General features: G+C 41.2%; 1 protein-coding gene across 1 annotated transcript in view; it reads left to right on the forward strand.

Annotated features, from left to right (window-relative positions):
- Positions 1 to 2,534: 2,534 nt before the first annotated feature.
- The window catches only part of LOC120020076 (solute carrier family 26 member 6-like), a 37,779-nt gene continuing 13,424 nt past the window's right edge, over positions 2,535 to 26,889 (forward strand). The window contains exons 1-14 of the mRNA XM_038963511.1: positions 2,535 to 2,674; positions 10,994 to 11,133; positions 11,912 to 12,022; positions 12,158 to 12,498; positions 12,798 to 12,950; positions 13,536 to 13,618; positions 15,156 to 15,303; positions 15,652 to 15,765; positions 15,875 to 15,952; positions 16,030 to 16,125; positions 16,963 to 17,069; positions 17,795 to 17,864; positions 18,694 to 18,786; positions 23,645 to 23,755. Coding sequence (XP_038819439.1) covers positions 2,535 to 2,674; positions 10,994 to 11,133; positions 11,912 to 12,022; positions 12,158 to 12,498; positions 12,798 to 12,950; positions 13,536 to 13,618; positions 15,156 to 15,303; positions 15,652 to 15,765; positions 15,875 to 15,952; positions 16,030 to 16,125; positions 16,963 to 17,069; positions 17,795 to 17,864; positions 18,694 to 18,786; positions 23,645 to 23,755 — 1,785 coding nt within the window. The remainder of the gene's footprint in view (positions 2,675 to 10,993; positions 11,134 to 11,911; positions 12,023 to 12,157; positions 12,499 to 12,797; positions 12,951 to 13,535; positions 13,619 to 15,155; positions 15,304 to 15,651; positions 15,766 to 15,874; positions 15,953 to 16,029; positions 16,126 to 16,962; positions 17,070 to 17,794; positions 17,865 to 18,693; positions 18,787 to 23,644; positions 23,756 to 26,889) is intronic.

Raw genomic sequence — 26,889 nt, forward strand, 5'->3', positions numbered from 1 at the left:
TTTCACAAATAGTTGTATCTTTACTCATTCATTTTATACAAGAATTAGATGCAAACTCCATAATTGAGAAATGTACACACATAGAGATATAGTTATGTATTTCCTGTCCTTCATGAGGTAACCAAATGAAACACACTCAACATAACTGTCCCTTAACCTCTCTTGGGTAAGGGGCTGTATTTTTAATTTTAGATGAATGCGGTGCCCAATGTAAACTGTCTGTTACTCAGGCCCAGAAGCAAGGATATGCAAATGCGTGCTAGTATTGGATAGAAAACACTCTGAAGTTTCCAAAATTGTTAAAATAATGTCTGTGAGTATAACAGAACTGATATAGTAGGCGAAAACCTGAGGAAAACCCATCCAGGAAGTGGGATATTTTTGATTTGGGTACTTTTCTATTGAATGCCTATACAGTATGTATTTGGATAGGACCCAAATTGCAGTTCCTATGGCTTCCACTAGATGTCAACAGTCTTTAGACATTGTTTCAGGCTTGTATTCTGAAAAATGAGGAAGAATGAGACCAGTTTGTAAGTGGCATGCAGAATGAAGCAGAGCATCTTTGTGCGCGTGACCGAGAGCACGCCCTTCGTTCTTTTTACTTCTATTGAAGACGCTATTGTCCGGTTGAAATATTATCAATTATTTAGACAATAGACAACCTGAGGATTAATTATAAACATCGTTTGACATGTTTCGATGAACTTTACTGGTACTATTAGGATGTATTCGTCTGCATGTTGTGACCGCCTTTGGGCCAGTGGATTACTGAAAAAAACACACCAAAAAACCTGCGTTTTTGGGACGTAAAGAGGGACTTCAAACAATACAAACATGTATTGTGTAACAGGGACTCTTGAGAGTGCAAACATATGAAGATCATCAAAGATAAGTGATTAATTTTTATCACTCTTTCTGACTTTTGTAATTCCTTTACTTGGTTGTAAAATGTTTGTATGCTTTTGTCGGCGGGGCGCTGTCCTCAGATAATTGCATGGTATGCTTTCGCCATAAAGCCTTTTTGAAATCTGACACAGCGGCTGGATTAACAAGAAGGTCATCTTTAAACCGATGTTTAACACTTCTATTTTTATGAATGTTTAATTTGACTATTTCTGTATTTTGAATTTGGCGCTCTGCAATTTCACACGCCAGTGTCCCACCTGCCCAATTTAAGTTAAGTGTCCACGGACCCTTCCCAGATTCTCACAAGTGGACAAAAAGTTTCATTTTCCCATTTTGGGGATTTAGGAGTTCGGCCACGTGAAATCCTTTGTTCACTCTGTGGTCTCTCTCTGCATGAAAAGGGGGAGTGAGTCTCCCCCAGGAATGTACGACCTGAGATAACATAGCCTGTGTGTGGGAGAGGGGGAAGCCACAATCTACACCCAGAAAGGGACAGGTCATGACAGCTTGTTGGTGGTGTTATTTATATCAAATTGAGGGAAATAGTACGTTAAAACATTGATTTTTGTATTTTATTACATCGGTTGAAGTTATTACCTTATTCATCAAAACAGTTGTTACTCACCGGTTAAGGTAATAACTACTGGTATAACTTATTACATTTACAGAAAAAAAAGTTGTTATATCAGCCTTTCAACGTTTTATTATATTTACTGGCAAGTTATTACATAAACCAGTTTTATTATTAACAATATTGAAACGTTATTACATTTAGAAAAGTTATTACATTTAGAAAAGTTATTACATTAGCCGTTATTAGTTTGATCACCCTGACATAAAACGTGTGGTGTGTTTAAGGTCGAAAAAATCTTCTGAAGTATGTAATTTTCACTTTCCAATTTCAGACTTGATTTTCCCTTACGAAAAATGAATCAACATCTACGAAAATGTCAATTTATTACACTCCACATAATAATTCACATTTCCTGTTGCTGCAGGATTATTTTCCTGTCTCAAAGTAAGATCCCATACTGTAACTAACTGCAATGTTGTTGATCCATCCTCTGTTTTCACTAATCACAGTGGTAAATCCCAACAACAAATAACGGTGTATTTGGGTGTATTTGGCTTTTCTATAACCCGCTAATTTTCTTGGGAAGAGCAATATTTAGACAACATGAAGCCAAGTGTGTTGTTTTGACATAAACAGCCACTCCTTTCCCTTTTTGCAATATATCACACCTGAAGATATTTTAACCACAAATCTCAATGTCCTTATCCGAGACCGAATCAGTCAGCTAAGTCTCTGTTAGAACCAGAATACCAGGGATTGTCCTGCACCCAGAAATGAAGAAGGTCCGACTGAGATACAAACAAAGACACAGCCAGGAGTACACTCAGACTAGCTTGGAACATAGAGTAGCTTCTTGTTTTTGTACCTCTTATCAGGGTGTTTGACAGTTTGTTGATAATTGTGAGACCTCTGTTGTTTTGGAACAAGAGGTTTCTCTTCTGCACATTGTTTCAGACTAGAAGGACAGACAAAGAGACATAGACAGAAAGAAAGAAAAGAGAGAGACACACAAAGCAATAAACAGACAGACATTCAGTGTTGGAAGACAGCCATGGGAGTTGAGGAGCAGAGGGCTGGGGAGTTTTACGTGGAGAGGGATGTTATGAACAAGCTTTGCTTGGACGAGTTGGCCAGAAGACGGACTCACTCCACCAGACCTCTCCTGAAGGAGCGGGTGAAAGATTCCCTCAGGTAAGATAGTAACATCCCACTGGGCACAAACTGGTTGAATCAACGTTGTTTCAATGTAATTTGTCAACGTATTGTGATGTGGAACTTAGTAAAATACATTGGATTTGAAAAAGTAATCAATGTAGACTGATATTTAGAGGGTGACATTTCAACAACGGGATTAGTATGTCATGGTAACCAATTTTCAACATAGACAAATAAATGTGCAAATAAAGTTGCATAAATGTGTCTCCACTTAAAAACTCAATACATTCACTATTGCAATCAAAGTCATTTCAAAGGGTAGATTTAACAGAGCAAATGAAAAGTAAATATACTTTATCAATCATATATCATCAATTATGCTTTTTAGGCCCATGTCTTCAACAGCTATCATTTCAATTCAAACCAGGGTTCAACAAGAAATTTGAAAATGGGCTTAGGGTTTCAAGCTTTGGTTGATTTCACATTAGTAATAGGTTGAATTCACGTTGTAGTGGGTTGGTCCCAAAGACCCATTATTGAATAAGGGGACCTTAAGATTCATATGTTTTGCTGCAGGCCTTATAATGAGATACTGTTGCTATGTGTCTAAAAACTCTGCCACTATATGTTGCACAAGCTATCTATATTAGTTTTTATGGTTAAGCCTTGGCTGTTGCGAGAGTGTGCTTGCAGGCTAGGTCTGAGCCAGACCGAAACTAGATTAAGAGACGTATGTTACAGTGGATAATGCTAATAAATTCAGAGAAGCTACTGTAATATTAGGTAACCTCGGCTTATTGATACACACATACATTGACCTAGGTGATCATACCACTAGGGAGTGACCACATGTATAAAATCAGCTGTGCCCTTTGGTGGGGAGCAGAACTTACTCTGAAACCTACGCACTGTGTTTCCATTGTCAACTTCTGTCTGCAAATGCATTAAAAGGTTTAATTGATTTACTTAAAGAAGATATTGTCTGACAATTTCACCAGATGTTGACCAGGTGGGACGCTACCTAGAGAGGTTTTAAACACCATGGGACCACGCAGCCGTCATACCGCTCAGGAAGGAGACGCGTTCTGTCTCCTACAGAAGAACGTACTTTGGTGCGAGAAGTGCAAATCAATTCCAGAACAACAGAAAAGGACCTTGTGAAGATGCTGAAGGAAACAGGTACAAAAGTATCTATATCCACAGTAAAACGAGTCCTATATCAACATAACCTGAAAGGCCACTCAGCAATGAAGAAGCCACTGCACCAATATCAAGATTTTTCTGAGTTACAGTTGAAATAATTTAATTAGGCCTTAGTCTATGAATTTCACATGATTGCGTAGGGGCGATGGAGAGTCTTGCTCCCCACCCAATTGGGAGCCAGACCCAGCCAATTAGAATGAGTTTTTCCCCCACAAAAAGGCTTTATTCCAGACTGAAAAACTCCTCAGTTTCATCAGCTGTCCTGGTGGCTGCTCTCAGACGATTCTTCAGGTAACAAAGCTGGATGTGGAGGTCCTGGGCTGGCATGGTTACATGTGGTCTGCTGTTTTTAGTCTGGTTGGATGTATTGCCACATTCTTTAAAACGACCTTGGAAGCAGCTTGTTGTCGAGAAATGAACATAAAATTATTGTAGAGAAATTAACATTAAATTCTCTGGCAACAGCTCTGTTGGACATTCCTGCAGTGAACATGCCATTTACACGCTCCCTCAAAACTTGAGACACCTGTGCAATTGTGTTGTGTGACAAAACTGCACAATTTATAGTATCTTTGTAATGTCCCCAGCACAAGGTGCACCTGTGTAATGATCATGCTGTTTGTTCAGCTTCTTGAAATGCCACACCTGTCAGGTGGATGGATTATCTTGGCAAAGGATACATTTCTCACTAACAGAGATTTAAAAGAATTTGTGCAAAACATTTGAGAGAAATACGCTTTTATTGCATATCTAACATTTCTGGAATCTTTTATTTCAAATCAAGAAACATGGGAACAACACTTTATTTACATGTTGAGTTAATATTTTTTGTTTGCAGTACCAGTCAAAAGTTTGGACAAACCTACTCATTCAAGGGTTTTTCTTTATCTTTCCATTTTTTACATTGTAGAATAATAGTGAAGACCTCAAAACTATGAAATAACACATATGGAATCATGTAGTAACCTAAAAAGTGTTAAACAAATGAAAATATATTTAATATGAGATTCTTCAAAGTAACCACCCTTTGCCTTGATGACATCTTTGCACACTCTTGGCATTCTCTCAACCAGATACATGAAATGCTTATTTACAGTACAAGCCCTTAACACTTATTATGGCTGCATGGGCAGTATTGAGTAGCTTGGATGAAAGGTGCCCAGAGGTGTGTGACGACCCTCCCACTCTGTCTGCTGTGTTCTCTTTTTGTTCTTGTTTCTTTATTAGGATGTCGGTGGGCGGAGTTGGGAGGGTCATCAGATACATGGGAAACACCTGGGCCCGGTGTCTCCCAGGATAAATGCACCACTTCCCCGTTCATGGAGGAGACTCTCTCCATGCAGACACCTTTATAGATTTTGCTGTGGTTTTTTGTGACATTTTGGTTGTTTGCTTTAGCACCTTTCAACACACCGCATTATCACATTCATGCATGCCAAAACACTCACTTACACTACTGATTACTGATTACACACACCATTGTTAATGGCATTTAGGTTACTTTATTTAATAAATATATTTTGTTACTCCTTATCTCCACGTTGTCTCCCTTTTGTTACGGGCTCTGAGCCGGTTCGTGACAGGTGCCCATAATAAACTGCCTGCTCCACAGTCGCAGTTGCTAATATATGCATATTATTATTTCTATTGGATAGAAAACACTCCGACGTTTCTAAAACTGTTTGAATGATGTCTGTGAGTATAAAATAACTCATATGGCAGGCAAAAACCTGAGAAAAAATCCAAACAGGAAGTGGGAATTCTGAGGTTGGTAGATTTTCAACCTATTGAATACACAGTGGGATATGGATGATTTTGCACTTCCTACGGCTTCCACTAGATGTCAACAGTCTGTAGAATCGTGTCTGATGCCTTTACTGTGAAGTGGGGCCGAAGGAGACAGGAATTAGTCAGGTCTATCATGACCTGACAATGCTCTGACCATGCGCGTTCACATGAGAGGGAGCTCTGTTCCATCGCACATCTGAAGTCAATGTAATTCTCTGGTTGGAACGTTAAACATTCTAAAGATTGATTCAATACATCGTTTGACATGTTTCTACTGACTGTTACGGAACTTTTTGACATTTCCTCTGCTTTTAGTGAATGCGTTTCCTGACTTTGGATTTGTTTACCAAACACGCTAACAAAAATAGCTATTTGGACATAAATGATGGACATTACCGAACAAAATGAACATTTCTTGTGGGAGTCCTGGGAGTGCATTCCGATGAAGATCAGCAAAGGTAAGTGAAGCTTTATAATGGTTTCAATAAACATTTTGCAATACAGGTAAATAGCCTAAAGTTAACACTATCTTACTATTGTAACAGTATTTATTCAACCTTAAAATTAGAAAGACATCCATGGACATATTTGTCTTGAAGTTTACTGTAACTATAAATGTCCTCCTATGTAATCTTAGAAAGCGTGCATGTTCAAGATAGCATGCACATGTTGCAGGTCTGTGGAGATCACATTTGCTTTAATAATCTGCACAGAACTTTGTTGTGCATTAAAATGGTTAAAAGCACAGTGACACATTGGGAATTTAACAAACTTTTGGCTGTCTTTTTGAGTGGGTACTGAACAAAAATATAAATGCAACATGTAAAGTGTTTCATGAGCTGAAATAAAAGATTGCAGAAATGTTCCAGAAGCACAATAATAATATTTCTCTAAAATATTTTGCACAAAATTGTTTACATCGCTGTTAATGAGTGTTTCTCCTTGGCCAAGATAATCCATGCACCTGACAGTTGTGGCATATCAAGAAGCTGATTAAACAGAATGATTATTACACAGGTGCAACTCATGCTGGGGACAATAAAAGGCCACTCTAAAATGTCCAGCTTTGTCCCACAACACAAAGTTTTGATGGAGTGTGCAATTGGCAGGTAGACTGCAGGAATTTCCACCAACGCTGTTGCCAGATTTGAATGTTCATTTCTCTACTACTGAATAAGCCACCTCCAATGTAGTTTTAGAGAATTTGTACATTCAACAGGCCTCACAACCACAGACCACGTGTATACACGCCAGCCCAGGACCTCCTCACCTGGCTTCTTCACCTGAGGGATCGTCTGTGTCATGTCTTTGGCATCATTAAAGTGAAGACTGTTATTTTATCAAATAAATTCTCTGTAATTATTATTACGTGATCTGAAGGTTGGACATCCCCACCTTCTCACAAGTGGACATTTTGTATCAAATCCCCATGTTGGGGATTTAGGAGTTCGCAATGTGAAATCCTTTGTTCTCGCTATGTGTCTCTTTCTGCATGGCCAGAGGGAGAGAGTCTCCTCCAGGCATTTACGACCTGAGATAACAAAACCTGGGTGTAGGGGAGAGAGAGAGGGGGGGGGGGGGGGAACTAGCTCTACCCAGAAAGGCCCACGTCATGACATCTGAGACCAACCACCCAGACAGCTGTGGGTTTGGGTTTGCACAACCAAAGAATTTCTGCACAAACTGTCAGAAACTGTCTCAGGGTTGGTAATCTGCTTGCTCATCGTCCTCACCAAGTTCTAAGCTACGAACAACGATCACAATTGCATTTTATTCATGTCAATTTGAATGCACAGAGATACCATGACGAGATCCTGAGGCCCATTGTCTTGCCATTCATTCGCTGCCATCATCTCATGTTTCAGCATGATAATGGACGCCCCATGTCGCAAGGATCTGTACACAATTCGTGGAAGCTGAACATGTCCCAGTTATTCTATGGCTTGCATACTCACCAGACATGTCATCCATTGAGCATGTTTAGGATGCTCTGGATTGATGTGTGCGATACCATGTTCCACTTCCTGCAACTTCGCACAGCCATTGAAGAGGAGTGGGACAACATTCCACATACAACAATCAACAGCCTGACAACTCTATGCAAAGGAGTTGTCACGCTGCATGAGCTGGGTCACATGGGAATCATTTTAAAGCTTATTCTATTGCGGACATGGCTAGCTAAGTTTTAAAATACAATCTTCCAGTGGTAGACTTTCAAAAGGCATTTCAGAGAAACAGATTGTCATTTTTGTGCACATAGAATGGAGTCATGAGTGCATTCAGGTACGTGTTCCGCAGCAAATTGTATTCACAATACGACAAACAAATGCTCATTCGGTTCAGGACAACCCAGTGAATAACATCCTTGCATCTGTGGATTAAACATAACAATCATAAACGTTGATAGTGTAAATTACATGAGTTTTCAAATATGTAAATGTGACGTAGACATTTGGACTCATGGGTGTGTGGTTTGATTGTATGACATCAACACGGTCTTTATTAGAATCCTCAATGTCTCATCTTTTAGAACACATCGACTCTTCTCAATGTACAGCATTTCCCTCACTCAGACAACAACAAATGTGCAAAAGTAGTCCAATTAGTGTGAGGAATAGGGGCATCTTCTTGTTGCACTGTCCTCAAGTTTATAACAGCTGTCAGTTAAAAATTCATACAGCGCTGTAAAGTGGAGAACTTTAATTTCTACGTCATGCATAAGATGTTACTGTACAGCCACTGCGTTTCAATTTATGCACTTATCAATGACAAAATGTGCCATTTTCAACCCGTATACAGGATGACAGGGAATGTGAGTGGAAAGGGCTACGTTTTGCAAATCTTTATTGGTTTTAGTTAAAAAAGTACACACAGTATAAAAATTGGAATGCAAGCAATCTATCACAGAACTTATGGTGAGTCAAAAATAATAAAATTAAGAGCGGGATTGCACGTTTGAGAATTTTTCTTGGCGTACTGATTGGTTTCATCCAACCGCTCTCAACACTGCAGACTTCCTCGTTGGTTTTGGGTATGCCAATTCAGGCTTAACAGCGACTTCTTCTGTGTTAAAGAAACCATAACGTTTATTGCACTAAAAAGGCAAAGAAAGACGATTCACACACCTGTGTGGAAGTTAAAGCTGTAATATGTAACATTTTGAGCGACTTGACCAAATCACATAGAAACGTGAGTTAGATCTGTCATTCGTGTTGAACGCAAGTCTAAGACGCGGTCGATCTATTCTATGTGCGCTATTTCGATGCTTCCCGTTCTAAAGTTTCGTTTTTGCGTCTTTTACTTTCGGTTTTGCATAGCAGCTTCAAACAGCTGAAAATACAATATTTTTGGTTATTGAAAAGGTATTTCACAGCAGTTTAGATGGTTCAATGATTCTCTACACTATACATGGTTCATTGTGCCACATAAACTCTATTCTAATTTTAGTAACAAGGAAATGGCGTAGCGATTTCTGCATATTGCACCTTTAATGTTTGAAAGACTAAATATGATCGGTTTAATGTGTTAACGCAATGTGTCTTCAGATTTCATAACATTTTCTAAGGAATCATGAAGAGTTTCTCATACCTAAAATAAATGATGAGTATGTTAGCGATGGCAATATTACTGTGCAACGTAGACATTATATTTTCTTCTAAAATTGTTAAACAAATCGTATGTTGTATCGTATGAATGTTTCAACCTCTGTGTTGAGAAGTCTTGTTTTTACTGTCAGTTGCTAGTTTCACCCAAAATTACACTAACCATGAGTCTTTTAGCATTTTTGCTGCCACAGAAACAGACCCTGAGTCTGTTCTAACGTGTCCACCTGCGAATCCGAGGACATGATTGTGGCTGTATCGCATTAGTGGAACCAAGTCTGTTCTCAGGCCAGGTCTGCCAGTTTTGACTAGCAGCAGTGACTTTTTGATTGGAGAACTTACGCTACAGGTTAGAATAGTTAATGTGGTTGGTTAGGATAATAATGTGGCAGGTTAGGAGAATTATGTTAAGGTTAGTAAAAGTTAACCCCGGTTACTTAAACAAATCTAGCTACAACCAGGGCCTGCCCGAGAACAGTCTTGGTTTACACTAATGTGATGCCGCATTATTGTGCTTCCGTTGTGGGTGTGGTAGCAAAGCAAACTTTATTTAGAATTATAAGACTAAGATAGAAATCTAAAGTTGTACTTTTCCTTCAGCAAGCACACCTAATAAGACTATGTAAGAAATCTAGAGTGTTCTTGCCTTCAGCAAGCACACTAATAAACACAGTTACATTCGTTTGTAAGATAGCAGTAACTTTAGGCTATTTACTGTTTTTAAAAAGTAATAGTCTTGTCTACCAGCCGACTCTTCCTCTGTCAAGATGTCTGGATTCACAATGCCTCAGAATGGGACTTGACCAGGAGTCTATGGCAGGAGCTGCAAAAACAGTTGCTGGTTATAATTGGCTGATCTCTAAGTTCATCACCATGTAGCGCAACCCTTAGAACACCGATCATCAACTAGGCGGATGGTTGGGGGGCCGGAACATAATTACAAGTCAAATTGACCGCAAGAATCCCAAACAGATATTCTATTTGACTAAAACATTTTAATTTCAAAACTTTCTTGCATTTTTATACAATCATGTCACTCTACTATCAGTGGGAATACTTGGGAGCAGATTTCAAAAATGTAAATCACTTGGAGCTGATTTCCTGGTGTTTTTACAGTCTTTTGTGTCCAATGACATAAGACAATTTTGGGGACCAAATAAAACCTCTGTGGGACAAATTCGGCCAGAAGGCCGCCAGTTGGGGAACCCTGACTTTGAACCTCCCCCCTACATTGTAGACTTCAAACAGCGATTAGCGCAAGTGATTTATTCAAAATCTGAGCGTAAACATCTTATTAAAAATTTGATATGCTCAAACTTAGAATCAATTGTGCTTCCCCAAAAGAATATTGTCAATGTGATAGAACATTTATTTGAATTGCCTTATTTCGCCACTTTTCTAAATCCTATGTAGGCTTACTCCCTCGATTTTACCTACAACCCTATGGCACAGGGTTACCTGGCTCTATGTGCCACTAAAGGAGATGAAACCTGGTCCTGAATGGCCACAGTGTGTGCTGTCTTATGTTCCAGACTAGCTGTAAGACTCCTGGTTAGTTTAATTAGAAGTGTAAGAGATGGAATGGAACAAAACCCTGCACTCACTGTGGCACTCAAGGAGCTGAGTTGCCTGCATGCCCTATCCACCAACTTCAACACACAGCAGACAAATATCTGTTGTCACAAATGGATAACAAAAATGTATTATTCTTTTCTCCACTTTTCCACCTCTCCACCACTCCAACTCTTCCCCCTGGTCTCAGGTGTTCAGTGCCCAAGCTGAAGCATTCTGTGCTGAGCTTTGTACCTATCCTGTCATGGCTGCCTCGTTACTCATTGAGACAAGACGCACTGGGAGACCTCATATCTGGCATAAGCGTTGGCATCATGCACCTGCCTATGGGTCTGTACCACCTCTACTGTTTGAACACACAGGGTCCAATCCTAACTTGAAATCAACAACACATGGTGGAAAAAGTACTAAATCGTCGTACCTGACCAAAATGTATAGAAAATGTAAAAGTGAAAGTGAAAGGTAACCAGTAAAATACTACTTGAGTAAAAGTCTAAACTATTTATTTTAAAATGTACTTACTGTAAGTTCAAAAGTACCAATTGTTATACTTGAGTAGAAGTACAGTTAAAAGCTTATATTAAGCCAACCAGACAGCAGCATAAAAAAAACACCAACAATCTGACATAATTTACAATTGAAGCATTTGTGTTTAGTGATTTCGCCAGATCTGAGGCAGTAGGGATGACCAAGGATGTTCTCTTGATAAGTGAATAAATTGGACCGTTTTCATGTCCTGCTAAGCATTCAAAATGTAGCCAGTTCTTTTGGAGGTGAAGGAAAATGTTTAAAAAGTACATTATTTTCTTTAGGAATGTAGTTGAGTAAAAGTAAAAGTTGCGACAAATAGAAATATTAAAGTACAGATAGGCCTACCCATATAAATTACTTAAGTAGTACTTTACACTGAGTACTTAGTTACTTTAAGTCACTGCATGTAACCACATGTAAATCTTTCATTGATACCAATGCTTGAGGTATGTGAAAGCCTGATTTACACAAGTTGATCTCAAGTTAGTGTTGCATCTCTTTGGGCTGAGAATACTATATGATAACTATCTATTTTGTGAAGACTATGAAGACTGACATTTCTGTAATGTTTCCCCAGGTTTGGCCTATGCTCTCCTGGCCTCTGTGCCCCCAGTGTATGGCCTCTACACTTCCTTCTACCCTGTACTCATGTACTGCATCTTTGGCACCTCCAAACACATCTCCGTAGGCAAGACAGAGCGTTGAAGGGGGGAAGGAGAAAGAGAGAGAATTTGAATGTTTTAATATCATTTGGTCAAAGGAATATGCTAATAAATTCACTAATATAATCTTGTGTGTGTGTAATGTGTGTGTGTTCCCTTAGGCACATTTTCTGTGACCAGCATCATGATAGGCACCACGACAGAGAGACTGGCCCCAAACAGTGCCTTCATGATTCTAAATGGAACAAATGGGACTGAAGTTATAGATGTAGTAGCCCGCGATGCCCTCAGAGTACAGATAGCAGCCAGCACCACTATACTGAGTGGGATCTTTCTGTTTCTGCTGGGCATGATTCGGTTTGGTTTTGTGGTGACGTTTCTGTCGGATCCCCTGGTACGTGGTTACATGACAGGAGCAGGTATACAGGTGGTACTTTCCCAACTCCCAAACCTCTTTGGGATCCGCACTAGACGCTTCTCCGGACCGCTGTCTCAAGTCTATGTGAGTGCACACAACACATCCACACACAGAAACAGATGATTCACACTTACAAAAGTTATAAATGTTTTCCAACTACTGCATGTATGCAGAAACACACTCTCTCTCTCTCTCTCTCTCTCTCTCTATCTATTCTCTTCTCTCTGTCTTCTCTTCTCTCTCTCTATCTCTCTGTTCTCTTCTCTCTCTCCCTTCTCTCTCTCTCTCTCTCTCTCTCTCTCTCTCTCTATCCCTATCTATTCTCTTCTCTCTGTCTTCTCTTCTCTCTCTCTTCTCTCTCTCTCTTCTCTCTCCCTCTCTAGCTCCTAATAGATATCTGTAGACATCTGCCAGAGACTAACATTGCGGCCGTGGTGGTAACTCTAGTGGCCTTGGCGGTCCTCATAGCGGTCAAAGAACTCAACATTTACTATGACAAGAAAATGCCTGTGCCTGTTCCTATAGAACTCATAACGGTAAGTCCTCTACACCAGGGTGAACCAACTTTGGTTATTTGAATCAGCTGTGTAGTGCTAGGGCAAAAACAAACACGTGGACCAAGTTTGGGAAACCCTGCTCTACACCTAACACCTCTCTGTGTGTTTCTGTTTATTTGTCATACAATCATCCTCTAGTCTTTTGCTCCTCATTCCTCTCTCTCTCTTTTGGTCTCTTGAACAACACGTCTAGTGAAAACCACTAGAGGGCAACCTGTCCCCATGGCCTGATAGGAGAGTAAGGCCAGAATGTGGTTAACCTTATTTTCAGTTTAATGTTCCATATTTTCACATCATTTTGTAATTTCATCAATAGGAGTGTATGTGTTTCTCTGTGTGCATGTGTGTGTTTGCCTAGTCAGTCACATTGATCCATTAAAATATGGTGAAGTCATTAGTTATGTTAAATAATCGGCCTGTATTTGTGCATGGATTCCAAACACAGCAAAGCCACAAAGGTCTGAAATAATGATTTACTCAAAAATGCACATGTACACAACAGGACAGGCGATGTTGTGTTTTTGTGAGCATGGTAACTTATATGTGTCTATGTGTGTGTTACAGATCATAGTAGCAACACTTATCTCTTACTACTGCAAACTGCGCAGCCAATACAAAGTGGCCGTCGTCGGACAGATCCCCAAAGGGTGAGTGTTTATGAGTGTGGGTTTGTGCGTTAGTGTTTGTGGGTTGATGGGTGGGGTGTTCTAAGATCAGTTGAGTCCACAGGAGAAGAGAGGAAGAGTGATGATATGGTGTAGTTCATTGGGAGAGAGTCATCCTATTCGCCTTGTTCTGGAACGTCACAGTTATCGCGGCGAGTTAGTTGCAATTGTGTTTCTATTTCCGGCAACATTCGTGCGACGCTGGCACATGCAAAAGTGGTACTTTTAGTTGAGAGCTTGATAGTTTTACACTGACAGAACCGCACAAAATCCTAAAATTGGTCAACATGACAAACATATGTTCAGTACGAGGCTGTCTCAACAATTGGATGAAGAGGAGGCAGTTTTTACAGCAATGTTTTGAACACCAACCTCTACGTCGATCTGAATGTACCTGTGGAGCCCCATACGACCTGCATCCACCTCCTAAAGACGCGGAGACTGCGGTTTTGGCTCAAAGCGTTGAACCTAAAGAAATCACCAAAACATCCCTTCGTGTGCTCCTACCACTTCTTTGACAAGAAGCCTACAGTGGAGCATCCTTACCCCAAAAAATGGCTTGGCTACGACGCTCCACTCATGAAGAAGCATCGGGTGTTGGTCAGGCAGTCATCAGTGACAGTTAAACCAAACGCTTGAGCAGTTTTCCTGCTTTCATTTAGTGTCTCCTCTTACATTTGTATCTAAGCACAGTCTCATAATATACGCATTTATTTCCTCTACAACTCAATAATAAAAAATCCTATTTTATATGTAATTCATTATTATGATTATTAAATATCCTTAGGAGCGTCCTTGCAGTATGGTGTTTTGTTGTACAGTCTTGTTTTTAATTGTCTATTGACTTGTTTAACAAGCCATACTGATTTCTTAACAGGTGACAGTGAAACAATTATCAACAGCCTGTAAATGTCAACCTGTTTCATCAAGATTTGCTAAGGCAGTTTTGGACATTAGTTTTAGCTGATTCTGCATGGTCTTCAGATTGCAGGACTGCCAAAGACAAAAGCTACAGTAGAAAGTGGCTACTGCTACTGCTCAATAGCAGCTGTTGTAGGCAGCTTATCTGAATGGAGGAGACAGTATTCATAAGCTTGATCATTGTCACTGGTGTAAATTGATCATTTAATTCTTTCAAGTATCAAATCATTTTCTTCATAACAATGCTTTACCTCAGGTAGCCTATTGGTCCTTTATCACTTTGTTTATCATTTAGGTTACTTTGAGCCATCATAACATAGCCTGTGCATTGATACACAATTAAACCCCAATGTAATTATTTGTTTGTGTACATGTTTCAACACTTGTTACCAGCAGCAATAATCAAGGGGATGTGTTGGGCAAGGAGGAGGGTCTGGACGAGGCAGTAATCAATGAGATACATTTTTACAGTGTCTTTGAACCACATAATTCTCTTCTATCCCTTCCTCCCCCTGTCCACTTGAATCTCTCCCTCTCCTTCTCTCCCTTTCTCTCCACTCCTGTCTTCTCCCCATCTCCCTTTCCTCTCTATCCTTAGACTACAGCCTCCCAGGTCACCCGACGTTAGTATGTGGGGTTCGGTAGTTGGTGATGCATTCGTAGTAGGCATAGTGGGATATTCCCTTAACATCTCCTTGGGAAAAATCTTCGGCCAAAAACACGGCTACAAGGTGGACAGCAACCAGGTGGGACATGCACGTACAAACACACACACACACACACTGGCATGCAGGCAGACCAACAGAGGCATGTGCTTGGGGTTGCTTTGCTCTGAAAGAGTGAGACAGGAAGGGAACACACAGTGTCTGTACCAGCTTACAGCTCTTGTCCTGAATGTTTAATGGCCGACACACTCTGCTCAGTCAAGTATAAAGGAGAAGTACACCAAATACTGAATATACCACTGAATAAGCACTATGACTTATTTACTGGGGGTGGCCACAAGTAAATAAACCCCAATGTAATTGAGCCTCTGCATTCCTCTAATCTCCCCCCTCTCTTTCACTCTCTTGGTCTTCTTTCTCTCTTTCCAGGAGATGGTGGCTATTGGTCTCTGTAACGTAGTGGGAGGATTCTTTCAATGCCACGCTGCTGCTGCTTCTCCGTCCCGTACCCTCCTCCAGGATAGCACTGGGGGCAAGACACAGGTAACACACACAGACATACACTCATGCATGCAGATACACGTATCTACACTTGCTAATATTTACACAAACGTACACACTAACTGATGTGTGTGTTTGTACATGTTGTCAGGTTGTGGGGCTGATTTCTTCAGTACTTGTGCTGATCTTCATTCTGCAACTGGGGACACTGTTTGAGGAGCTACCCAAGGTATCTATCTCTCCATCACCTCCACGCCAGCCAAACACAGACAACACTGATCTGATGAGTGTTTGTGTGTCTCCTAGGCTGTCCTGGCCTGTATAGTGCTTGTGAACCTGAAAGGCCTTTTTATGCAGTTTAAAGACATTCCTGCACTCTGGAAGAGCAATAAGGTCGAACTGGTGAGAACTTTTATTTTGTATTTATTCTAACTTTATTTAACTAGACAAGTCAGTTAACCTGTTTGGGATAGGGGGCAGCATTTTCACTTTTGGATGAAAAGCGTGCCCAGAGTAAACTGCCTCCTACTCAGTCCCAGATGCGAATATGTGCATGTTCTTAGTAGTATTGGATAGAAAACACTCTGAAGTTTCTAAAATTGTTTGAATGATGTCTGTGAGTATAACATAACTCATATGGCAGGTGAAAACCTGAGAAAAATCCAACCAGGAAGTGGGAAATCTGAGGTTTGTAGTTTTTTGAAGCTTGGCCTATCGAATACACAGTGTCTATGGGGTCATTTTGCACATCCTAAGGCTTCCACTAGATGTCAACCATCTTTAGAAACTTGTTTGAGGCTTCGACTGTAAAGGAGCGGCTCATAAGTGCTCTTTGAGTGAGTGGTCTGGCAGTGGCACAAACTCTGACGTTTGTTCACGTGAGGGGTAGCTCTCGCTCCATGGCTTTTCTACAGACAAAGGATTTCTCCGGTTGTAACATTATTAATATCTTATTTACAATGACGGCTTACCCTGGCCAAACCCTGGCGACGCTGGGCCAATTGTGTGCCACCCTATGGACTCCAAACCCCAGCCAGATGTGATTTAGCCTGGATTTGAACCAGGGTCTGTAGTGACGCCTTGTACACTGAAATGTAGTGCCTTAGATCGCAACACAATCTATACACTAAAACATGCATCCTAACTTGAGATTAATGTATATGACTCAAATGGGGTTTGGGAAACCCTGATTCCTGGGTATTCCCCATATTGATTACCTGTGTCTCTGCTGTCCCCTAGCTGGTGTGGTTGGTAACTCTGGTGTGTACTATTTTGCTGAACCTGGACCTTGGCCTGGCTGCATCCATCGGCTTCGCTATGCTCACTGTCATCTTCAGAACACAACTGTGAGTCTGAGTGTATTTTATTTGTATTTATTATGGATCCCCATTAGCTGCCTCGGCAGCAGCTACTCTTCCAGGGGTCCAGCAAAATTAAGGCAGTTTATACAATTTTAAAAGTGTATATGTGTGTGTGTGCATGAGCTCACGTGTTTGTTTGCTTTGTTTTGTTATAAGAGAGAGTAATAGAGAGATAATATAAAAGAGAGATTTACCTTCTAAAACAGTGGTATTCAAACTTTTTCAGCGGGTACCCCATTTTTTTCGCAGTAATATCTCGCGACCCCACCCCAAATATGATGATACAACCTTCGAATCGGTACATTTAGATTTTTACATCAAAAAATAACCTTCATTACATTTTAATCTCTTACCGAAAAGAAAATAAACTAGTAAATATCTTTCTCAAAAATGTTATATATTGTCCCATACAAAAATGTTATATATTGTCCATACAAAAATGTTATATATTGTCCCATACATAAATGTTATGTATTTTCCCATACATAAATGTTATATATTGTCCCATACAAAAATGTTATATATTGTCCCATACATAAATGTTATATATTGTCCCATACATAAATGTTATATATTGTCCCATACAAAAATCTGTACTCGTATTATTATAATTTATGGGGCGACCCTATTGGTCCCGATTCTTTCTTCCTCTTTCTTCATAAAGTAGATAACATCTGTTCTCTCTCTCGTGCGCGCTCTCTCTCTCCCAGGCCGCGGTACTCTATCCTGGGGCATGTTCCTGGGACTGAGCTCTACCTGGATACAGACACATATGAGGAGGTGAGACGGAGGAGTTTACAGGTTTTTTGTATCGCTTTAGTGCAATTTTTACAAGTATTCGGTACATTTTCACAACTTTTAGTACAAAACTCAAAACAGATCATCAAAAAGGTAGTTGTTTCAAAAACTCTAAGTACATTTTCAACTGACCAACTACAACACAAAATCATACAGTCCCTTTTTCACCAAACTTAATCAGTGTTTCATCTAGAAATACATGTCTCACATTGAAACACATGTTTATATTAAGTAATTGCCTTTCACAATGCAATGCAGAGTTCACACTGCTTTACTAAAATTAAATTAAATCAATTACGTAGCAGACACTTTTGTCCAAAATAACAACATTTTTGGTATGTGACCACAGTTGGAATCAAACCCACAACTCTGGTGTTGCTAGTGCCATGCTCTTACAAACTGAGCCATGTACAGGACTACTACAATACAAATACAATACATTACTGTAAAATACAATACATCATTACAATACAGGTGAAAGATTTATGATTGCCATCCCCATGAGCGTACCACCTCATTGTTGAGTCATGCAACAATTTCAGTGGTTGTGTGGTGAACAAACAAGGTTAAATCACAATGAAAGGTTTTGAATGCAAGACTGTCCATGTTACAAGTGTTACCAGTTTGGATTTTTGTACTAAGAGTTTGGGAAATTCATCACATACTTTTGAAAATAAAATCAAAGCAAAAAAACAGAACTGTAATATGTAATTAGGTGGGTGTGAGTGGGTTATTCAACAGTGAGATTTAAAACAGTTTTTAGATGACCATCTATTGAAGTCCCCTGTTTGTGTGTTGGTTTGTCCCACAGGCAAAAGAGATACCAGGTATCACTATCTTCAGTTCCTCCACCACAATGTACTATACCAACGCTCAGCTATACCTGGATGCACTGCAGGAGAAGGTAGTGCGATTTTCTATGACCGGTATAAGCCCACACCATTCCTACACAGAAAATCTGCTTCTTAACATACTTAATTAAAACAATTCTGAAGGAAATTTATTACACTAATATTGTAATTAATTATAGGTCATATCTCATGGAAATCTGTAAACACTGGGCAGTTACTTTAAATACACACATCAGTAGTCACATGATTAGTACAATTAGCCAATTAGAAACTTGCTTGACTACAAGGGCATTATTGGTCACACCTTTACAGTTGTTATTACTCGTAGCCTATTTAATAAACTGTAGTATCAATCCACAATGAAACCCTTCAACTGAAGAACCATATCTCCGTTTTGGAACATTTTGGTGATATGGAGTAGTTGTGTAGTCGATCAAATCAAACTTTTTTGTCACATGCACCGAATGCAAGTGTAGACCTTACCGTGAAATGCTTACTTACAAGCCCTTGACCAACAGTGCAGTTCAAGAAGAGTTAATAAAATATTTACCAAATAAACTAAAGTAAAAAAATTAATAAAAAGTAACACAATAACATAACATTAGCGAGGCTATATACAGGGGGTACCAGTAGCAAGTCAGTGTGCGGGGGTCCAGGTTAGAGGTCATTCGTACGTGTAGGTAGGGGTGAAGTGACTATGCAAAGATAATAAACAATTGTTCAATAGTCTTATGGCTTGGGGTAGTGTCCCATTGGTAGGATAATCGTAAACTTAGGTAATCAATTTCATTTTCCAATGATTGCATGTTAGCAAGTAGAATTGATGGTAGTGGGAGTTTACTCGCTCGCCTATGGATTCTCAAAAGGCAGCCCGATCTGCGTCCTCTTTTCCTCCGTTTTTTCATCACGCAAATGACGGGGATCTAGGCCTGTTCCCGGGAGAGCAGTATATCTTTCTCATCGTTAAAGGAAAAAGATTCTTCCAGTTCGTGTTGAGTAATCCCAGTTCTGATGTCCAGAAGTTATTTTCGTTTATAAGAGACGGTAGCAGCACATCGATATGAATCATCCAGAGTCTTGATATTACATACACACCATAAGCAAGTATCCTAGCGCTTAAGATTTGCTGGTTCGAATCCCAGATCAAACTTGGTAAAAAATCTGACGATGTGCTCATGAGCAAGGCATGCAACCCTAATTGATCCTGTAAGTCACTCTGGATAAGAATGTCTGCTAAATTAGTTAAATGCAAGTTAAGACAAAGGAGATGATTGTGGACTACACGAAAAAGAGGACCGAGCACACCCCCATTCTCATTGACAGGGTTGTAGTGGAGCAGGTTGAGAGCTTCAAGTTCCTTGGTGTTCACATCACCAACAAACTAACATGGTCCAAGCACACCATGACAGCTGTGAAGCGGGCACGACAAAACCTATTCCCCCTCAGGAGACTAAAAAGTTTTGGCGTGGGTCGTCAGATCCACGCTGCACCATCGAGAGCATCCTGACTGGTTGCATCACAGCCTGGTATTGCAACTGCTCAGCCTCTGACCTCAAAGCACGACAGAGGGTAGTGCTAACAGCTCAGTACATCACTGGGGCCAAGCTTCCTGCCATCCTGGACCTCTATACCAGGCGGTGTCAGAGGAAGGCCCTAAAAATTGTCAAAGACTCCAGCCACCCTAGTCATAGAATGTTCTCCCTGCTACCACACGGCAAGCGGTACCGGAGTGCCAAGTCTAGGTCCAAGAGGCTTCTAAACAGCTTCTATCCCCAAGCCATAAGACTCCTGAACATCTAATCAAATGGCTACCCAGACTATTTGCATTGCCCCCCCCATCTCCACACCACTGCCGCTCTCTTTTGTCATCTACGTCACTTTAATTAAATCTACCTACATGTAAATACTACCTCAACTAACCGGTGCCCCCGCACATTGACTCTGTACCGGCACCCCCCTGTATATGTTTAAAGTCGGAAGTTTACATACACCTTAGCCAAATACATGCAGCTGGTGGCCACACTAGATACTGACTGTTACTTTTGAATTCGAACCCACCTTTGTTCAGGGACACATTATTCAATTTCTGTTAGTCACATGTCTATGGAACAGTTTATGACTCAGTTGTTGAATCTTGTTATGTTCATACAAATATTTACACATGTTAAAACCTCTCTGGGATATGTGGGATGGTAGCGTCCCACTTGGCCAATAGCCAGGGAAAATGTAGAGCGCCAAATTTAAAAAAATGATATAAAATCAAACTTTCATTAAATCACACATGTAAGATACCAAATTAAAGCTACACTCGTTGTGAATCCAGCCACCGTGTCAGATTTCAAAAAGGCTTTTCGACGAAAGCATAAGATGCTATTATCTGATGATAGCACAACAGTAAACAAAGAGAGTGTAGCATATTTCAACACTGCAGGCACGACACAAAACGCAGAAATAAAATATAAATCATGCCTTACCTTTGACGAGATTCTTTTGTTGGCACTCCAATATGTCCCATAAACATCACAAATAGTCCTTTTGTTCGATGAATTCCGTCCATATATATCCAAATTGTCCATTTATTTGGCGCGTTTGATCCAGAAAAAAACAGCTTCCAATTTGCGCAACGTCACTACAAAATATCTAAAAAATGACCTCTAAACTTTGCCAAAACATTTCAAACTACTTTTGTAATACAACTTAAGGTATTTGTAAACGTTAATAATCGATCAAATTGAAGACGGGTCTATCTGTTTTCAATACAGGAGATCAACAAACTAACGCTACTTTTCTAGTCTTGCGCAACTCTCAAACAGTACACATGACATTACACTGTTTCCAGGTGGCCTTACTTCTTCATTGCACAAAGGAATAACCTCAACCTATTTCCAAAGACTGGTGACATCCAGTGGAAGCGGTAGGAACTGAAAACAGGGTGATTAGAAATCCAGTATTCCAATGAAACCTCATTGAACAGACAGTGACCTAAAAAAAATAAAAAAAATAATGGTTAGTCCTCTGGGTTTTGCCTGCTACATAAGTTCTGTTATACTTACAGACATGATTCAAACAGTTTTAGAAACTTCTGTGTTTTCTATCCAAATTTACTAATAATATGCATATCTTATATTCTGGGGATGAGTAGAAGGAAGTTGAAATTGGGCACGCTATTTATCCAAAAGTGAAAATGCTGCCCCCTATCCTAGAGAAGTTAAGTTTGCTGAAAATAAACACAGTTGACAGTTAGAGGACATTTCTTTTTTTGCTGCGTTTACATACAGTCGAAGTCTGAAGTTTACATATACCTTAGCCAAATACCTTTATTCTCAGTTTTTCACAATTCCTGACATTTAATCAGAGTAAATTCCCTGTCTTAGGTCAGATAGGATCACCACTTTATTTTAAGAATGTGAAATGTCAGAATAATAGTAGAGAGAATGATTTATTTCAGCTTTTATTTCTTTCGTCACTTTCCCAGTGGGTCAGAAGTTAGTATTTGGTAGCATTGCCTTTAAATTGTTTAACTTGTGTCAAACGTTTCGGGTAAACTTCCACAAGCTTCCCACGATAAGTTGGATGAATTTTGGTCCATTCCTCCTGACAGAGCTGATGTAACTGAGTCAGGTTTTTAGGCCTCCTTGCTCGCATACGCTTTTTCAGTTCTGCTCACAAATCTTCTATAGGATTGATATATATATATTCTTTTTTCACCTTTATTTAACCAGGTAGGCTAGTTGAGAACAAGTTCTCATTTACAACTGCGACCTGGTCAAGATAAAGCAAAGCAGTCCGACACAAACAACAACACAGAGTTACAGATGGAATAAACAAGCGTACAGTCAATAACACAATAAAAAAAAAAAAGTCTATATACAGTGTGGTCAAATGGCGTGAGGAGGTAAGGTAATAGCAAGTAATTACAATTTAGCAAATTAACACTGTAGTGATAGATGTGCAGATGATGATGTGCAAGTAGAAATACTGGTGTGCAAAAGAGCAGAAAGGTAAATAAGTTAAATGAACAATACATTCATGTCAGTCGAGAACTCTGAACATTCCAGTAATAATAAGATACAAAATCAGTGCTCATTGGAAGAAAGTAAAATGCGCATATGGTTCTTTGGTTGAAGGGTTCTACTAGGAATTTTCAGAGTTGATGACAACGCAAAGACTGTCAATGAACTTGAGACAACGGCATGACATATTAGGCTGGCTTCACTTGCTCGTGGGAAGTCGTAAGTCTGATGTGGATGTGTTCAAGTGCTTCTGAACTCTGAACAATTCTTCAACCAATAAGATTTTGGATAGCTTGATAAGCTTGCTAACATTGCTAATAATTAAGTTAGCTAGCTTGCTTAACATTTACAATATGGTCAGACTAGCTTTATTATTCATATTGATAAGGAATTTGTTGTCATCTTTTGGTTGAAAGAGTAAAAAGTCAGTGGTGAAACGTCACAACTCGGCAACTCGGGTAACAACATTCTCTCAGAGTTTCCCACTTGTTATTCTGACTTGCATTAGGGGTCATTCAAGTGAAATTTCCCATTGGTAACTAGAAGCTTCTGATAACTCCGATAGGACGTGGACACGGCATGAGGTCATGAAACATGTTGATTGGCCAGTGAGTGGCCATGCCCTCGTCACACCTACAATGTATTTATTAATTAATTAAAACAGTCGTTTTGTGCCACTTCCACCTATTGCGCTCATAATTTCCACTGTGAAAATAGCACAAATATTACCTGACACACCCCTGTCATTGAAAATGTGTTATCAGCAATTGTGGGTGCGGGTGAACAAACAGCTGACCCACGCATCACTAGTGTTTCTGTGTCATTCTCTCAAAAGCCCTCTTTCTCTGAATTGCTTTCTCTCATTATCTCAAGCGCACAGTTTCATTTTCTTACACAGAGTGGAATTGACATTGGAATGCTGCTGATGAAGAAGAAGAAAAGAGACACTGAAGAAAAGAGGAAAGATAAGAAAGAAAAAAACAAAGCCAAAAAGGAGGGAAAAAAACAGGTATAATACACACACGTCCAACACACAACCCTTCAAAAGTTTGAGGTCACTGGCAGCTTCATTAAATAGTACCCCCAAAACACCGGTCAACGTCAACAATGAAGAAGCAACTCCGGGATGATGGCCTTCTAGTCAGAGTTGCAAAGAAAAAGCCATATCTCAGACTGGCCTATAAAAATAAATGATTAAGATAGGCAAAAGAACAGACACCAGAGGAACTCTGCCGAGAAGGCCAGCATCCCGGAGTTGCCTCTTCACTATTTAATGAAGCTGCCAGTTGAGGACATGTGAGGCATCTGTTTCTCAAACTAGACACTCTAATGTACTTGTCCTCTTGCTCAGTTGTGCACCGGGGCCTCCCACTCCTCTTTCTATTCTGCTTAGAGCCAGTTTGTGCTGTTCTGTGATGGGAGTAGTACACAGCGTTGTACGAGATCTTCAGTTTCTTGGCAATTTCTCACATGGAGTAGCCTTCATTTCTCAGAACAAGAATAGATGGACGAGCTTCAGAAGAAAGGTCTTTGTTTCTGGTCATTTTGAGCCTGTAATCGAACCCACAAATTCTGATGCTCCAGATACTCAACTAGTCTAAAAAAGACCAGTTTTAATGCTTCTTTAATCAGGACAGTTTTCAGCTGTGCTAACATAATTGCAAAAGGGTTTTCTAATGCTCAATTAGCCTTTTAAAATGATGAACTTGGATAAGCTAACACAACGTGCCATTGGAACACAGGAGAGATGGTTGCTGATAAATGGGCCTCTGTACGCCTATGTAGATATTCCATAAAAAATCATCCGTTTCTAGCTACATTAGTCATTTACAACATTAACAATGTCTACACTTTATTTCTGATAAATTTGATGTTACTTTAATGGACGAAAAATGTGCTTTTCTTTATGATATGATAATTATGTTCTCAATGTTCATAAACTGAACTTCAATTAAACTACTCGGTCTGTTACCAAGAATTTGTAAGGTTCTTGTTGAAATGAAACAGACAGAGGCCAGTCTACAATAATCAGAATGTTTATTTATGAGAGCTCTGCCCATCCTTACATGTACATTGGTTTATATACCTCTCATTTCATCATAACTGTCCCTCCTCCTCTAAAACAATTGTCACGATCGTCTATAGGAGAGAGAGAGGACCAAGGCGCAGCGCATGAAAAATACATCTTCTCTTTATTATAAGAAGGAAAAAATGAAACAAAACAACAAACAGACGACCGTGAAGCTATAAATACAAATAGTGCTGACACAAACACTACACAGACAATTACCCACAAAACAGCTAAAGCCTATGGTTGCCTTAAATATGGCTCCCAATCAGAGACAACCATAACCAGCTGTCTCTAATTGAGACCCAATTCAGGCAACCATAGACTTTCCTAGACACCTACACTGAACACTAAACCATCTACTCTACTAAACCCCCTAAACCATACAACACCCTAGACAATACAAAAACACACAAACTTCCCCATGTCACACCCTGACCTAACTAAAATAATAATGAAAACAAAGATAACTAAGGCCAGGGTGTGACATAACCCCCCCCTTAAGGTGCGAACTCCGGGCGCACCAGCATAAAGTCTAGGGGAGGGTCTGGGTGGGCGTCTGTCCACGGTGGCGGCTCTGGCACTGGTCGTGGTCCCCACCCCACCATAGTCACTACCCGCTTTCTTAACCCCACTGGAATAAGGGGCAGCACCGGACTAAGTGGCAGCACCGGACTAAGGGGCAGCACCGGACTAAGGGGCAGCACCGGACTAAGGGGCAGCACCAGGATAAGGGGCAGCACCAGGATAAGGGGCAGCACCAGGATAAGGGGCAGCACCAGGATAAGGGGCAGCACCAGGATAAGGGGCAGCTCCGGACTGAGGGACAGCACCGGACTGAAGGGCAGCACCGGACTGAATGGCGGATCCTGGCTGGCTGGCTCTGGCGGATCCTGGCTGGCTGGCGGATCCTGGCTGGCTGGCTCTGGCGAATCCTGGCTGGACGGCTCTGGCGAATCCTGGCTGGACGGCTCTGGCGAATCCTGGCTGGACGGCTCTGGCGGATCCTGGCTGGACGGCTCATGGCTGGCTGACGGATCTGGCTGCTCATGGCTGGCTGACGGATCTGGCTGCTCATGGCTGGCTGACGGATCTGGCTGCTCATGGCTGGCTGACGGATCTGGCTGCTCATGGCTGGCTGACGGATCTGGCTGCTCATGGCTGGCTGACGGATCTGGCTGCTCATGGCTGGCTGACGGATCTGGCTGCTCATGGCTGGCTGACGGATCTGGCTGCTCATGGCTGGCTGACGGCTCTGGCAGATCCTGTCTGGTTGGCGGCTCTGGCAGATCCTGTCTGGTTGGCGGCTCTGGCAGATCCTGTCTGGTTGGCGGCTCTGGCAGATCCTGTCTGGTTGGCGGCTCTGGCAGATCCTGACTGACGAATGGCTCTAGCGGCTCCTGACTGACGAATGGCTCTAGCGGCTCCTGACTGACTAACGGCTCTGACGGCTCGGGACAGACGGGCGGCTCTAATGGCTCGGGACAGACGGATGGCTCAGACGGCACTGGGCAGACGGATGGCTCAGATGGCGCTGGGGAGACGGATGGCTCAGATGGCGCTGGGGAGACGGATGGCTCAGATGGCGCTGGGGAGACGGATGGCTCAGATGGCGCTGGGGAGACGGATGGCTCTGGCCGGATGAGGCGCACTGTAGGCCTGGTGCGTGGTGCCGGAACTGGAGGCACCGGGCTAAGGACACGCACCTTCAGGCTAGTGCGGGGAACAACAACAGGGCACACTGAACTCTCAAAGCGTACTATAGGCCTGGTGCGTGGTACCGGCACTGGTGGTACCGGGCTGAGGGCACGCACATCAGGGCGAGTACGGGGAGAAGGAACAGTGCATACTGGACCCTGGAGACGCACATTTGGCCTAGTGCGTGGTGCCGGAACTGGTGGTACCGGGCTGGGGACACGCATCTCAGGGCTAGTGCGGGGAGGAGGAACAGGGCATACTGGACCCTGGAGACGCACATTAGGCCTAGTGCGTGGTGCCGGAACTGGTGGTACCGGGCTGGGGACACGCATCTCAGGGCTAGTGCGGGGAGGAGGAACAGGGCATACTGGACCCTG

Source organism: Salvelinus namaycush, chromosome 25 (assembly GCF_016432855.1).
Source record: "Salvelinus namaycush isolate Seneca chromosome 25, SaNama_1.0, whole genome shotgun sequence".
Classification (NCBI taxonomy): Eukaryota; Metazoa; Chordata; class Actinopteri; order Salmoniformes; family Salmonidae; genus Salvelinus; species Salvelinus namaycush.